This window comes from Mustela nivalis (assembly GCF_964662115.1).
Source record: "Mustela nivalis genome assembly, chromosome: 8".
NCBI classification, from domain to species: Eukaryota; Metazoa; Chordata; class Mammalia; order Carnivora; family Mustelidae; genus Mustela; species Mustela nivalis.
In genome coordinates this window covers 19,812,509-19,829,345 of record NC_139027.1, presented here as the reverse complement: position 1 = coordinate 19,829,345, position 16,837 = coordinate 19,812,509, and the positions used below count along the sequence as shown (strand labels likewise).

The following is a 16,837-nucleotide window of genomic DNA, read 5'->3' as shown; positions in this document are numbered from 1 at the left end:
TATTGGTTTATTTGAGTTCTTTTTTTTTTATTATATTCTTTTTTTTTTTATTTGAGTTCTTTATATATCAAAGAAATAGGCCCTTAACTGTGGTAGGAGTTAAAAACATTCCCCACCCCCACCCCAGCTGTCATCTTTATCTTAATTTTGCTTTTAGTGATTTTTGCCCCGCAGAGTTGTGTTTGTTTTGTTTTGTTTTGTTTCACGTAGTCAAATCCATCCTATTTTTCCCCCTTTATGGCCTCTGGGTTTTGTTCACCCTGCCAATTCTTCTCAGAAGCATATCAGGATACTCACCCTGGAGCCAGCAGTACGAAACATATTTTTAATTCAAGTTTTTAATTTTTAAGTTAAAACTTTATAATATTTTTTAACATGGTGGCTTCTTTAGAATAGTGCATTACAATCAAGAAAAGAATTACAGATGGGCCTTGCTTTGTAGGGAAGTGGTAAGGATCAAAATATTCAGAACTTGATGGGCCCAGGGCTCCCAGGGGCTGAAGCCTGGCTTTGAGGGAGGGCCCAGGAATAGACACCTTGGGCCTTAGTGTGAGAACAGACTCCCATCCCCCGTCATTCTTTCCTTTGCAAACAGAAATAGTAATAAGACCGGAAACACTACTGACACAAAACCTTCACTGTTTCTCCGGAAGGATTATACAAAGGCAGCTATGTCCTCTGGGGGCTTCCAGAATTTCAAACATCTCTCTTTTATTGCACTTCACGTTACCTGACCGGAGGGTGAATGATAAACTCGGTATTTGAGGAAGAAGTTCACCAGTTTATATAAGTCGTCCTCGCTTTCAATTCCAAGGGCCTGGGGAGAAACAGGAGTATTGCTCAAACACCACAGCAAGAAGTCCACCGGCTGGGAGAGTTAACAGACCCTCTGCTCCTAAGAGCTGGAGGTTTGACTTGTCTCCCGAGCTCCCTAGTACCTGCCACGGCCCAGAGTGAGGCCACTCGACACTGGGGAAGCTCAATGAGATCACATCTGAGCAGAGAAACAGCGCTCAGAGTCACGAACAGCTCTGTACAGGCCTGGTGGGTATGAGAACGCTAGAGGAGGCTGGACACACATCCGAGTTCAGGGGTGTAGGGGAGAACCTGCAGGCTGAGAGCCAGGCCGTGAGAGAGAAGCTAGTAGAGGAAGGGTCAGGGCTGGGAGACTCCGTGGCCAATCTGTGGCATGGAGAACGAGGAAAGGGAAGGAGGTGACAGAGAGCCCAGAGAAGCCCGGAGACCCATATCTCTTCCCAGGGCCAGGGCAATGTTGGAAAAAAAGAGGAGGCCGGCTTAGAACGCGGCCCCCACCCCATCGACTCGGCCCAGCGGGACCCACCGAGAAGATGGCGTCCAGCCTCAGCAGATAGCATTCGTTCTTCTCCAGGGGAAGGAGAAGGCTCAGCAGCTTGCTCTCTATGAGGAAACCCTGAGAAGGAAGATGACATCTCCAGTCAGAGACGGGTTTCCGAAATGAGTGCCGGCTCTGCAGCCTACCTCTCTGTAACTGTCAGCGATGACTCCACAGAGCAGGGCCCCGGGGATGAGCCCTTCCTGGACACAAGGCCAGTTCTCGTCATGGCTTTAGTTCCTCCCACCTCAGAAGGGTGCAGGCTCACCTCACCCCCAGCCCCTGGGCAAACTTCTAAGTGCCCCAGAGCAACCCATACCTGATCCAGTCACAGATCCTCACCCGCCCAAAGTCGCTTCGCTCAGAGGCTGGCCCTCCAGTATCCGGAGACCAGGACAGCAGGCCCTGAGATAGGGGGCGGTGGGGGAGGACATGGCGGCGGGGGGGGGGGGGGGGGACACAGCGGGGGGTGGACAACCATATCGCAGCCCAGGGTGCATGACAGTGGGGTGGGGGGAACACTGGGCACCCGCCCCCACTCAGAGCTGGGAAGGCCTGGGGGAGGGCTGCGGGGGAGGCAGCCACTGGCAGCAAGCTGGTGAGAGAGAGCAGCACCTGCCCCATTGCCTCTCCCAGCAGGAGCCGCCCTCAGGGGCAAAAGCCAGCTCTTGGCCAAAGGGAAGTGTCCCTAGAGGATGGGAGGCTGCCAGTCCTGGCTGCAGCTCTAGGACTCATCTCAGAAATACGGGCTTGTGCACCAGTCATATTGCTGGAACACCTCAACTCCCAGCTGAGCCAGCTCCAGCACCCTTGACACGAAATCCCGTGGGTCTGGCTAACATGCCGCAGAGATATCCGGAGCCGGACACACCCCGAGAAATCACAGACCAAGTTCCCAGAGTGAAGCCACGTCAGCTGTGGCCACGCTACTCGGCAGGTGGGCTCACCCAGGTGAGACAGGCGCCCCTTCTCTTGCAGAATCAGCTTTTTTTTTTTTTTTTTTTTAATTAGCAGGAGCCCGTGGGCCAACTTGGCCCACACCTTGCTGACCCATGAAGGGAGGACCCCTTTGCCAGCTGGGGGCAGCTCTGAGGCTGGGCCTGTCTGTGAATGGCCCCAGCTCTGCTGCTCAATGCTCATGGCCTCCTGCATCCAGGCCGCATCCGGCCCGGCCAGCCTGGGCAGTAGCAGCGCACCGGACACGGGGGCCAGGGGTCCTTCCAGCGCAGCCCCACGTGGCCAGCCTCACCGACTCATCACACAGAAGCATCAGGATCTTTCTGGTAGTCCTCGGGGAAATTTGCTTTGGCAGGTCGAGGTAAGACTCTGCTTCCGAGGCGGCCTCCTCCGTCCCCTCCTCTTCTGCAGACGGGACAGAGAGAAGAGAGAAGGGGGAGAAAAGGGAGATCCTTGCTTGATTTTGTTGACTTTGAGCAACAAACAGCTTTCCTTGAGAAAATTTACCCATTATAAACCCCTTTAAAGTCCTATGGAGTCTCATTAGCCAAAGAAAGCCTAGTGTAGCAAAATCAGGGAGGCTGGCAGTTGGTTGGATACGAGACTAGCAGGAGAACTCTGCCATCCTACAATGCTTTGCTGTTCTAAATTTCATCTCTATGCCAACATCATACTCAAAACCCCGCCATGACCAGGAAGTGGAAGGGAGAGTTTGCACCTGTTTATTCTCACATTAGAGAACAATCTAGCATCTGCTAGGTGGTTTCTAAACCGGCCACAGAAGAGAGGCTGCCAATGAAACCACGGTCCAGGGGACAGCCTCACTTCTTAGCAAGAACTGGTATCTAACAGCAAGAGCCAAACATTTTCTTAATTAAAATTAGAAATTTAAAAATGTTTTATACTGTATATCCCTCATCTGGAAATAGTCCTAAAAAATTGTCCTACCAGGCTTTACCAGTTGTTCGAAAGATAAAAGGAGACAATATAAATGAAGATATTTTGGAAAAGTATAAGACACATCTTGCTGGTGGAAGTGCAAAATGGTCCCGTCGGTATGGAACAGGATCTGGCCGAATTACAGAGGCCTTTACCCTTTGAGCCAGGAGTCCTACTTTTAAGGATCTATCCCCCAAATTCACAAATTTATGTTCACAAAAATATGCAGACACAAACGCACACAGCTATTTATTGCAGCAATGTTTATAAAAGCAAAAACAAACAGACCAAAACCTGGAAATATTCCAAGTGGCCACCAACAGACCATATCTGAGTAAGTTATAGTGTGGCCACACAAAGGAATACCAAACAAAAACGGCATGAAAAACGTGCCCTCTTACTACCATAGACTGATCTCCAGGATACTTCGTAAGTGAAAAAAGCAAGATGGAGAAAAACATATGCTTTTCATTAAGAAAGCAGGTCTTTATAAATAAAAAGAAATATATATACACATTTGTTTGTAAAAGCAATGGAAAAATAAACAATACATTTTTAAGTAGTTACCTACAGGAAAAGGATAAAAATAGAGTGGGGAGGGTAAGACTACATTTCCTCCAGTATACCTTGTTTTATACATTTGATTTCGGAAGGATGGAACTATTTTACATAACTATAAAAACAAAGTTAAATTGTAAAAAAGCAATCCCTAATAATCAAAAGTAAAACAAAACAAAAAGACCTAAGTATGTATTCGCTTGGTGACATAACCAAATAGAAACCATTCTAAGTGGCTTTAAAAGGCACCAGTCAGGGCACCTGGGTGGTTCGGTCGGTTAAGGGTCTGCCTTTGGCTCAGGTCACGATCCCAGGATCCTGGGATCCAGCCCCATGTCAGTCTCCCTGCTCTGCAGATAAGTCCGCTTCTCCCTCTCCCTTTGCTCCTCCCCTCTGCTCCTGCTCTCTCTCGATCACTCTCTTTCTCAAATAAATAAATAAAATCTTTTAAAAAAATAAAATAAAAATAAAGTAAAAGACACCAATGGGAGTGGGTGGTGGCTGTGTGACTCGGTTAAGCATCTGACTCTTAGTTTCAGATATGTTCTTAGGGTTGTGAGATGGAGCCCAGTGTCCAGCTCCTCGCTCAGTACGGGTTCTTCTTTGTCCCTCTCCCTCTGCCCCTCCCCCAGCTCTCTATCTCTCTCAAACAAAATCTTTTAAAAAATAAATAATAAAATAAAATTTAAAATAAATAAAAGACCACACTCTGTCTGTACATCCCTAGTGGAATGTGTCCTAAGAGTAAAAAGAACTTCAAAAAAGTTCAAACAATCTTTCATAATCATTTTGTTAGTGCCCAGTGGATACTTCATTCTGCAACTGTTCTGTGGCTGTGGGAAAAACAACAAGTAATTATTTTGGAGTCACTGTACACCAAGATTTTCAAGTTAGGAGAAATGAGATATACCTTGATAAGGTTAAGTAAAAATTCTGGCATCCCGATGATGAGGAAGTGTTGGAAGGAACACGTGATTAATTTTATGGTGAAAATGTAATTCTACACCCTATGCTCATCCATTAGGAAGCCCTAAAAATCGATCTATCCCAACTAATGTGCACTCCAGCTCCCAGACTATGGCTTTAAAATACCATTCCCTTTAAAAGAACCAGGTCGCCTTGACCTTGAGAAATGGCTGATTACAAACTTGAAGCAGGAATGTTATAATGTGAGACTGGAAACTGGGTCATTCTGGAAAGCCTGGAAGCTATCGATGACTACTGAGGTTGTGTCAAAAGGACCCAGAAGCCAACAGGAAGAGACCCCCACCAGCCGGAGGGACAATGTGAGCACCTGTAAGAATAAGGGCAGTAAACGAAACACATCAAATTTGTTTAAATCCAATGTGTCCATAATGGTATGTTTTTATTAATTAATTTATATATTTGAGAGGGAGTGTATGGTGGGGAGGGATGGGGGAGAGAGAGAGCACGAGCAGAGGGAAGAGAAACTCAAGCAGACTCCAAGCTGAGCACAGTCCCACGTGGGACTGGATCTCACAAACCGAGGTCACCACCTGAGCAGAAACCAAGAATCGGACACTTAACCTACGGCACCACCCAGGTGGCCAATGATACTTATTTTATAAAATGTTACTGGCCACCTTTGGAAAATGCTAAGAGACCCAGCCATTTACTTTGAAAACCAGTAAAGAGAGAAAGAACAACATCTATTTTTCCTGTATGAACTGTGCCTCAGGGTAACAAATAGCTGATGAGGGGAAGATTCTGTTTCCAGAAGTGTTCCAGCTACTACGCGAAGACATATGATAGAATGTAGAATATCGCCATTTTGCAACCCCTAAGGCAATGAATGGATCTTAGACAATGACTACCAATGGCTGCCAACCGCCCAAAGAGAGAGAGACAACCCGCCATTAGTTTCTCTCAGTGGAGGTACACGACAATGTACTCAGCAAAACCAAACCGAACCTGAATCTGATCAAGCTTCTAGATCGAACTACCAGATTATAATACAGGGAAGAGGGTAAAGCTGTCAATTAACTTAGAGACTTAGAAGCCACAACGATGGGCCTTCCAGCTACGAGACCTCCTCCCTTTCTCTGGACTTCAGCGTGCTCGTCTTTGAAATGAATGGGTTGACCTGATGGTCGGGACCGGCCAGAGGCTCGGGGGCTCTGGGGCTCTAGGACGCCATTCCAGTCACCTGCTTGCATCAGCACCTCCTCTAAGATCTGCGCGGCAGACTTCCGCGGCTGCTGAGAGATCGGTCCCACATTCCTCAGGAACCAGAAATCCGGTGCCGTCCAGGGGAGCCCCAGGTGATGGGTGTGAATGATCCTGTCTACAGCAAAGGCTCTGCTGATCAGATCCTTTGCCTCCTCTTCGTTCATCAGCCAAATCTCCCGAAACTGCTTGTCATCAACAAGAGCAAAATGCCTGTGAAGGAGAGTTGCTCGGCATGGCCAGCGGACCCCGGGGCCTGGCCTGGGTCCCCTCCATGAGCAGGAGGGTGAGCCCAGAGGTGGAGCTGTGGTGCCTCCCCCATCTGGGTCACCAGCTCTCTTCTATGACAGACAGCCTAGACGCAGTCATCACGTGTCTCAAGAAAAGGTAGGTGACATGCAAGGGAAGGGGCGGGGAAGACAGCACGAAGGACTCTGTGCCCCCCATCTCTAGTTAGGACAAGTGCCTGGGACCCAGGTCCCTAAAATACCTCATGGCTCTCTGTAGCTCCTTGAACTGCGTCACAAAGCGTTTGTAGTCGGAGGTCAGCGACTGGTTCTCCTCCTGAAAGTGCTTGATTTGTTTGTTGTATTTCGCTCTCAGATTGTTGAGGGCATCATGCAGGCTGTGGGGCAGAGGGGACAGAGTTCATCTGTGGCTGAATAGAAGCAGTGGTGTCCATTCCTCTCAGCAACTATACAAGCGCTACAGACCCCAGGGCCAGAGCCATGCAGGTGCAGAGAACCCTCCCGTTTATTCTGACACCCAGTGGCCCCGACTGTGATCGGGAAAAGGCCAGCCACAGGAGATAAGGGGATGGTCCATGACTAAACACCTCCACAACGGTCCAGAGCCCCTGACACACTGAGGGACAGTCTCCTGCTCAGAAGCGTGACCCAATCCTCCCCAACACGCCGCCTGCAAGCGTGTCTGTTTGGAGCGCCACCTCACGTCTTTAAAGGGCAGATCTCAACTATTTCACTGCCATGATCTGGATGTTCAATTCCAGTCTAAAACAAGGAAAACAGAAGGGAAAAAAGTAAAACTTCACACCGCAAGTCTACGAGCTATGAGCCCTCTATCCTCAGAGAGCCAATACTGTTCATTCACTCCCTCCCTCACTCATCAAACATGCACGGCCTCTTGCCAGGGCTCTATTTGAATACAGCGAGAGTACAGGGATATGTTCCAACAGAAGGTACTATCAGTTGAGCCAAAGGCAAAGACACACTCATCACAGCAGAGCATGAAAGCGCGGTGGGGGACACTTTACACAGGATTCCGGGGAGCCCAGAGCTGAGGCCTGGAAGTTACCCTCTAGGGGTATGGCCAAAAGTTCCAGCACAGTGAGGGACAGTGATAGCCTGCCAATGGCCCTGCGGGCCCAGGCATGTCACAGCTCCATATCTCACTGCTCTGAGAGCTCTGGGCATGGAAACTTGTCTCATGAAATATGAATGGCAGGCTCGGTTTTTAGACCCAGGACCATATGTCAGACTCCAAACCCGTGAAGAGGTGTCTTATGTCAGTGCCCCACTTACACAGGAAGACAGAGTCTGAAGGCCTACATATTTTCAGTTTAAAAATTCTAAAAATAAAATTTTCTGTCTTAAGCATTATCCTGAAATAAACATAGGGTTCCTAAACACACAAACATTCACCCTTCATGCTTCCAGCCTCAATAAAATGCAAAATCATTTAACTTAGGCTCTGATAAAAGCCCAAGTTAAAAAGTGATATCTGGGGACACCTGGGTGGCTCAGTGGGTTAAGGCCTCTGCCTTCAGCTCAGGTCTCAGGGTCCTGGGATCGAGCCCCGCATCAGGCTCTCTGCTCAGTGGGGAGCCTGCTTCCCTCTCTCTCTCTGCCTGCTTCTCTGCTTACTTGTGATCTCTGTCTGTCAAATAAATAAATAAAATCTTTTTTAAAAAGTGGTATCTGATAAAAAGTGATATCCATTTCATTTCCTTAACTACAACATTCTAGGAGACTTTCCACATATAGATGTAAAAAACTTTTACTAAGAAAAAAAAAATGTATTAAGTAGCCATCCCAAAGTGTTTTTCCCTGCAGCACTCAGTAAAGGGGTTTCTATGTGTCATCTAACCGTAGAAGCTAATAAAACAAAAATCAACTCAAGGTGCGTGCTGCAGGTCGGGGCAAGGCATCAAGACAGGAACTAGACAGGACAGGTGGCTGTAAGGGGAGGCTCCCCAAAACGTCCCCTCCTCCAGGACTGGCTGGAAGCTAGAGATGGAGGGAACAGAGGTGGAGGATGGGAAAACTGGGGGGTAGGCAAGCCAGGTTTCAAAACTTGTCTCCTGGCAGTGACAGCGACTCTCCAAGCTTAAATGTCTTTCAGCAGTCCCAGATAAAGTGAGGAGGTGAGGTTGATTTAGGGACATGTAGCTGGGAGTCATAGAGAAAGAGGTCATTATTCAGGGCACCCGGGTGACTCAGTCGGTTAAGCCTCTGCCTTCGGCTCAGGTCATGATCTCAGCGTCCTGGGATTGAGTCCCGAGTCAGACTCCCTGCTCCGTGGGGAGCCTGCTTCTCCCTCTCCCTCCACCCCCCACTCATGTTCTTTTTCTCAAATAAACAAAATGCTTTTTGAAAAAAGAGATCATATTCAAAGCCATGAGACTGGTGTAGAGGGTCGCTGGAATAAAAATATAAAGCGAAGGGAAGAGATGCTTTCCAGAATATCTTATCAGGCAAGAGAAAGCAGAACCACCAAAAGAAGCCAATTAGGAATACACTGAGAAAAAAGAGCAAATATTTTAGAGTCATGAAAGCCAAAGAAGAAAGGTTCTGAGATTTGGTGCCAGTAACAACAGGATGAGACCTGAGGAAGAGCCGTGGTTGTTTGGTTGTTTGGTTCCCTCTGATCATCTACAGAGGGAAGCGGCTGTCCAGTTCTGGGGTCAGAGGTCAAATTAGGAGTGTTGGAGGTGAGGTGCGGGGCTGGTGGTGAGAGGAAAATGGCCATGTGATCAAGAAGAGGAGGAGTTGGCCTCACGTAGGGTTGGATAAAGGGGTTTTCAGGGTAAGGTGACTGTGCAGGCTTGAAGTCAGAGGGAAGAGCCAGGGAAGGGACGGTGGGGTTGAGGTCACTCATCTTTCGGCCCTTAGGATCAAACTCAAGGTCTGCCTCACATACCTGTGCCCACCTCCAGTCCTACCAACCTCCCCCTCCCACAGTGCAGTCTCTTTCATCAAATGTGGAACTTTCGGCTTCCTACTTCCTTGCCTCCAGCCCCGCCCGTCATTCCTGGCTCTGGCCCCATCCACCCTGGAGTCCTAACTCCTTTTCACCAATTCCCATCCCCCCCTCACTATTTCACTTCTTCAGGAAGCCTTCCCAGAGAGGGCCTCACAAACTGTACAGATGTGTGGCTGTCACCGATGGATGGAGAGAGGGAGAGAGAGAAAGGAGAGATCTAGAAAGAGACACACTACACACTTGATCTCTCCTGGTAGGCATATGGTGTTTTTATGGGTTTTAAGATTTTATTTATTTAACACACAGAGAGAGAGAGAGAGAAAGCAAGTGCAAGCAGGGGGAGTGGGAGAGGGAGAAGCAGGCTTCCCACTGAGCAGGGAGCCTGATTCGGGGCTCGATCCCAGGATCCTGGGATCATGACCTGAGCTGAAGGCAGACGCTTAACTGACGAAGGCCCCCAGGCGCCCCTGATTTTATGTTTTTATCTTAGTTCCACGTGTGGTACTTCCTACTTCTCTAAAATGCACAGTCTTGCTTCTGTAATAGCAAGTGGATAATTTACTCTATAGCCGGCTCCACGCAAATGCAAAGTGGGACGCTGGCGTGGGCACCGGCACTGTGTCATCTGCAAGAGCGGAAGATTAGAAGCAGTCTAAATGGCCATCCACAGGGACACTAGATGCTGCCAAAGCTCTGGATGAACTGCTATGGGAACATTCAAAGACACCAAGCAGTGTGTATAGAATGCTATCACTTGGTCTAAAAACAGACTGGGGGCGGGGACGGGAGTGAAAGCATTTATCTGTGTTTGCTTGTATGTGGTTAAAGAAATTCTAGAAGAAACAAAAGAAATGAACAATTACTACAGAGGTGGGAAAGAGGAACCACACAGAACAGGGGGTGGGAGACAGACTTTTTGCAGTACACTCTTTCATGGGGAAGGTGGCGAGGCAGCAGAAAGCATTATTTTTTCCCAAAACAAGACATCTTTTGGGGGCACTTGGGTGGCTCAGTGGGTTAAAGTCTCTGCCTTTGGCTCGGGTCATGATCTCAGGGTCCTGGGATGGAGCCCCACATCGGGCTCTCTGCTCAGTGGGGAGCCTGCTTCCTCCTCTCTCTCTCTGCCTGCCTCTCCACCTACTTGAGATCTCTGTCAGATAGAAAAATAAAATCTTAAAAAAAAAAAAAACTCTTTTAATAAGATTTGTCATATCTTCAGCAGCTCGCACGCCTCTAGAACAGAAGAGCGCGTCCCCATCCCCATGGTCCGCGCGCGGAAGGGGCTGGTGGGCTGCAGGCCCGCTTACCGATTAATCTTCCTCTTCTGCTGGGATTTAATCACTGTGCTCTCCTCGTCCCTCTTCTTCAGCACCTGGAAGTTGTACTCCAGCTTCTCTTGGTTTAGCTGGTAAGTTGCTTTCATCTGCTGAAGCTGCTGCTCAAGAACCTACCGTTGAAGTTTAAAAAAGTCATGATACTCACTGGCCCCAGTAGCATCGGTCGTACCTGAGGGTCCCTGATTCTTCATTCTGGAGTCATGTCAGAGGAGCCGGAGGGACAAGTGCCTGCCCCTGAATTCTTAAAAAATCTGTCATTAGGGGTGAATGAAAGGCCAACCAGAAGAAATACCCATCATTCGGGGCCCCCGGGTGGCTCAGTCAGTTAAGTGTCTGCCTTGAGCTCTGGTCATGATCTCAGGGTCCTGGGATCGAGTCCCACATCGGGCTCTCTGCTCAATGGGGAGTCTGCTTCTCCCTCACCCTCTTGCTCTCCCTCTCCCTCTCTCTCTCACAAATAAATAAATAAAATCTTTACAGAAAATATCCATCATTCTGCTGTAAGCTTAAAGCCTGTGTCCCTACAGCCTGGGAGAGATGGCATTTAGAGCCTTCCAGTCTGGCCCGCTCCGGTGCTGTGCACCAGACCCTCATGGGGAGATACACATCACCCCAGCAGAAACGCAAGTTCTCGTTGCCACAGAGGTGTCCCCGCTCTGATCTCCAACCGGCAGTGCTGGTGTTTAACAGATGGTGTTCATTTTAAAGGACACTAAACATGACCATCCATTCTTTCTGGATTTCCATTATCTATATTCATTCCCTCACCAAATACTGATCTGAGGGCCTGCTCTATGTCGACACTTTTCCAGATGCTGCTGAGAAAACACTGCTGAAAAAGCCACAGTCTTGTCCTATCTAGGAGAGGGACAGATCGACAAGCACCAGTGACAAGAAACACAGGGTAGCCTGGGACGCTCATGGCCTTGAAGGCCAGGCAGGTATCCCCGAACAGTGGGCACCAGCATGTCTGAGACCTGGAAAATGAGGAGTCGCTCATGGGGACGCCTCGGGCACAGAGGTCCAGAGAGGCAAGGGGAGTGAGGTGCTTTGGGGAAACCACGAGCAGTGTTGGGTGTGAGGTGTGAGGCAGGGAATGCTCAAAAAAGATGCTGACAGAGCAGTGGGGCAGTAGAGAGAGATCGCTCTGGGGGCACCTGGGTGCCACAGTCAGTTAAGCATCTGACTCTTGGGTTTCGGCTCCGACTGTGATCTTAAGGTCATGAGATCAAGCCCCACGTCGGGCTCTGCACGCAGCATGGAGTCTGCTTGGGATTCTCTCTTCCTCTCCCTCTGCTCTTCCCATTCATGTTCCCTCTCTCTCTCTCTCAAATAATAAATCCGAGAAAGGAAGGAAGAGAGGAAAGAGGGAAGGGAAGAAGACAGATCATGCTGACTGTGGGTAAAAAAAAAATTTTTTTGTCAAGAGCAGGACAGGGCTAGAGACAGGGCAAATAGAGGCAAGCTTGCTCCCGCCTTTCCTGAGCGGAAATGCGGAACAGACGAACAGACGCCGCAATTAAGTGTAATCAGAGGTTGACAAGCAGGGACAGGTGACATGTGGCACTCTTCCAAGCCTCCTTCCCCCGTCCCCTTCCATGCAGCTACAGGGCCTTGCTAAGGAATCTAGGCAGCGTCCCCTCCCCGCTCCGGACTATCCTCAGGACGGTAACCGGCCAGGAGGTGATGCAGAGAACAAAGGCATTGGCATGGATAACTGAGAGAATCAGTCAAGAGCACCCTGTTTAACTATTCCAGAGAGTTCTAAATCTCCACTGTGGGTAGGTATCTCGCAATGGTTTGTGCCTCCATGTTCCAAATGAAACCAGCCCAGCTGGTTAACATGTGACCAGCCCTGGACATGGAGAAGGCCACCGACCTAGGAGGTCACTCAGGACAAAGTCCAGCAGAAAAGCTCCTCGTTGAATGGAGATAATCTGGAAGGTATAAATGATCTCTGGATTTGCTCTGATTTGGGACAACAGTGAGGAGCTGAGATCCTGGGTGCCTGGTGTTTGCTCTGAGGATGTCAGGACCCCCTTTTTCTCATAGCTTTGCAATAAGCCCCTGGCACTAAGACAGCATTTCCCAAACTTTGGCCATAGGACAGTTTTTACAATTATAAGGAAGTGAGAGCACGTGAGTTCTAGCAGTGAGTGTTCATGTAAATTTCACCCCTGAAGTCCAATCATTAGATAATACTTACAACGGAAACCCACTCTCTATTTTTCCTGCACGACACATCTTGAAAGGAAAAAAAAAATCACTGACTCACTTTTTTTTGTGAGTTTTGTGAAACCACCACACATACCTCACCTGGCTGAACAGGGTTCACAAAACTCTGAGCTAAATTAGTAAGCAGGTCATGTCTTTTCCTTTGTGCCCTGAAAGAACTCACATCTGAGCTGATTTTATAGGCAAAACAACAAACAAAGAAACATGTCACCTGCCGGTTCTAATTTGCATTTCTTTGCCTGCGCTCCTGGTTAATTATTTATTAGCCCATTTCATTTTCTTTTGTGGAACACACCTGCTCCTGCTCTTTGCTAGAATATGGTCCTAGGAGATTGACACATGGAAGGACTAGTAATGCACCACGCACTGTGGGCTTTCCATCTCTAGGGGATCCCAGATCAGCTGCTCGGTCACCCCAGCTCTGGTCCAAGACCCCTGTGGCCTCTGCAGTCATGATGCCCCATGGGAGTTACTGGCAGTGTTGTCAATGAACTTGCAGAACTAACAGTCTGGTTGTCTCACCCAACAGAGCCACCAGCGGCTGCTCGTATTATGTGACTCATTATTTGTTTTCAACACCTGCCTGAGGTAATTTTGGTCCTGGTGACTCTATTGTTAATTATCTCAGGGTTTAGTCTCAACACACAGCCATCCTTGGTTGTCATACGTTGAAGATAGTTTTATATTTTAAAATTGGAATTGATTTTGTTAACTGTCCGCCCTCATTCTTCAATTATCTAAAGATACTGTTGCAAAGCTGTACTTCATGTTTCCAAGACTAACCATGAAACATCGTGTTTGGTTTCTGTGAATAATTTACAAAGATTACAATCTAACCTGCCACGAAAGACCTTCCGTGTAGTGGGGGCTGCGGGTGTTGATCCCACCTTCCCCTTCTTCCTACAACGGTGTGAGCCTCCCCGCGGCCGCTCTCCACGCCATCTCCTGCCCCACAACCTCCAGAAAACCAGCTGCCATCATTGTCCCAAGCAGAATGGAAATTTAAAACAGCCTTTCCCCTGGTCCTGTGGGCTGACTTGGAGAACCTACTGGGCCCCTTCACCTCTGCTCTCAGGACCTGTGCCTTGTTTATCTTTGTGCTTTGCACAATGTTAAGTTCATGGTGTTTGTTAAATAAGTAACTTGGACTTGATTTTTTTGTGATTAATATTCTGGTATTAAAGGTAACAGTTCCTGAAGTTGAACTAAACCATTTTACAATTTTAAAAGCACAAGTAGGACCCAAAGTAAAAAAATATATATATTTGCTTCCTGCATCAAGCACTAAGTGTTTCTAGTAGTGTTATTTGGGGCCAGGGCGATGGGGGGCTGTGGTAAAAATCCCTCTCTAGTACATAATGTTTACAGGCTTCGTTTTGCTCATCAATAATGTCACCTTACTGGCAGTAAGCACTTGGAAAGTATTCATTCTCTTCTTTATTTCTTGTACTTTACCCATCAAATCAAATCTTTGTATTTGGAGCCTTCATATTTTTGTGGTTTGCAAAAATTTTAGTTGTATATTTCAGAACTGATACAGTGCTATGAATTACTTAGGAAAACCAAATTTGATGTTAAGCTGCATACTGAATCTTCTTGACAAAATCGATGTTATTGGACTTTACTATCTAATGAAAGTACACGTAAGGGGCATTATGATCAAGTTTTATCTACAAAAATACCCTGCATACAGCAATATAGCAATCCCTGATTTATCTGTTTCAAGTTAAAATGTAATTTGGTACAGTATACTCCTGGTTTCCATTCTAACACAGGAACTGCACACACTTCCCTGCTCTGAATATCTCCATCTGTCTGCCTCCCACACACCCACCTTCCATGGGCAGTCCAACTGGACAGGGGAAGCCAGGAGACGCGGGTCTCCCAGGTTCTCAGGCTCTCCGTCCCTTACCTCCCTAGTCTTCCATCACCTCCTACCACCAAAAATCTCCCCACATCCCAGAATTTTTTGGCATGTTCAAGCATTTGAGGATTAAATTAAGAATGTGAGGTTTGGGGGCGCCTGGGTGGCTCAGTGGGTTAAAGCCTCTGCCTTCGGCTCAGGTCAGTATCCCAGGGTCCTGGGATTGAGCCCTGCATTGGGCTCTCTGCTCGGCAGGGAGCCTGCTTCCTCCTCTCTCTCTGCCTGCCTCTCTGCCTACTTGAGATCTGTGTCTGTCAAATAAATAAATAAATAATTTTTTTTAATTTAAAAATTAAAAAAAAAAAAGAATGTGAGGTTCTACTCCTACAACTCAAAGGCAAAAATTAATAATAATAATAATAAACTACCCAAGTAGAAGACATACAAATGACCAATAGTTATAAAAGTCACTACTTATCAGGGAAATGCAAATCAAAGCTACAATGAGATATCACCTCATGCCTCTTAGGATAGCTATTGTCAAAAAAAACAATAATAACAGGTGCTGGCAAGGATGTGGAAAAGGAAGCCGCTGGTGGGAATGCAAACTGGTGCAGCCACTCTGGAAAGAGTATAGAGATTCCTCAAAAGATAAAAAATAGAACTACCATTTGATCCAATAATCCCACTTCTGGCTATAGATCCAAAGGCACAGAGATCTGCAACTTGAAGAGACGTCTGCCCTCCGTTGTTCATTGCAGCATATTCACAACAGTCAAGAGATAGAAACAACCTAAGTGTCCATCAGTGGACTAATGGAGAAAGAAAAATGTGGTGTATCACGAAATTGTCCTCAGCCATAAAAAAAGACAATCTACCATTGGCAACAATAGGGATGGACACAGAGGACATTATACTAAGTGAAATAAGCCAGACACAGAAAGACAAATGCTGCATGGTCTCACTTGTATGTGGGATCTAAAGCAGACAGCCTGGGGGAGGAGAAAGAGTGGGGTGTTGGGCGGAGGTCACAAGGTTCCAGTTATGTGGGATGAATAGGTTCTGGTGATCTAACAGTTACAACAGAAGGTCTTTGAGTAACAATGCTGTTATTGTATATTTAAAAATGTGTTAAGAGAGTAAATCTTGTGTTACGTGCTCTCAAGGCAAAAGGAAAAACAAAACCACAGGTGAAAGAACATGAGTTTCCATTATTTCACTGTTTGAGGCCAGCGGTGTGTCCTTTTGTCCCATAAATTATCATAAAACCAAAATAACGAAAGAAAGCTTAACAATAGCCATTTTCATTAAAAATGCCATGTACACACCCCATATACGCAGCACTGCGCTCCCAGATGCCCACTGTTCTTCGTCAGTGACTCCCATTTCCATGACATTACTATGAGAAAGGCCCAGGAAAAGTCTCAAGACCGGTAAGAATGTTTGTAGTCTGGAGAGGCTTTGATGCCACCTTGTCACATTAAGCACAAGAGTAGTAGGGCCTGAAATTCCATCACAGGCTATGTGCAAAAGCTTTAGTCTAACAAGTTTTTCTAGACAGAGACTGAAGTGAATAGCCTGTGCTGAAACATTAAGAGCTAATTACATCACACCTACATGTAATTAGAGATGAGCGTTTTTTTAAACTAACGAAGCACAGAATCCTGGGCTTGGAAAGAACATCACAAACCAGAAAATCTAACCTTCCACTGGGAGAATCCTTCCTCAGCATTGAAGACAGACAGTCAGGCAGCCTTTGAATACTTTATGAGATAGAACACTCTTTGTTCTGTGGGATGACCCTTTTCTACATCGGACAGTTCTACCTATTAGAAAGTTCTTTCTGGGGCACATGGGTGGCACAGTCTGTTAAGTGTCTGACTTTTGGTTTTGGCTCAGGCTGTGATCTCATGAGACTGAGCCCCAAGTCAGCCTCCACGCTCAGCACAGAGTCCACCCGGATTCTCTCCCTCTCCCTCTGCCCCACCAGAGCTCGCTCTCTCTCGAATAAACCAATCTAGAAAGAAAGAAAGAGAGAGGGAGAGAGGGCAGAAGGAAGGAAAGAAGGGAGGGAGTGAGTTAGTTCTTTCTGACGGCAAGTCGGAATCTGCCTTACTGCGATGTCCAACCATCAGCCAGAGACTGTTTGGAATATTAGGAACATTGCAGGCTACCGAGCCAGAC

At 47.3% G+C, this 16,837-nt stretch overlaps 1 protein-coding gene across 3 annotated transcripts in view; it reads right to left on the bottom strand.

The window, feature by feature from the left end:
* Nucleotides 1-16,837, bottom strand: part of DRC1 (dynein regulatory complex subunit 1) — a 41,824-nt gene that overhangs the window by 4,595 nt on the left and 20,392 nt on the right. The window contains exons 8-13 of one of the 3 annotated variants that reach the window (XM_082745077.1): nt 10,525-10,664; nt 6,486-6,620; nt 5,976-6,208; nt 2,604-2,716; nt 1,343-1,432; nt 731-817 (exon numbers count right to left, since the gene is read on the bottom strand). In XM_082745077.1, coding sequence (XP_082601203.1) covers nt 731-817; nt 1,343-1,432; nt 2,604-2,716; nt 5,976-6,208; nt 6,486-6,620; nt 10,525-10,664 — 798 coding nt within the window. The remainder of the gene's footprint in view (nt 1-730; nt 818-1,342; nt 1,433-2,603; nt 2,717-5,975; nt 6,209-6,485; nt 6,621-10,524; nt 10,665-16,837) is intronic. The other 2 variants (XM_082745078.1, XM_082745079.1) reach the window with 2 other exon arrangements.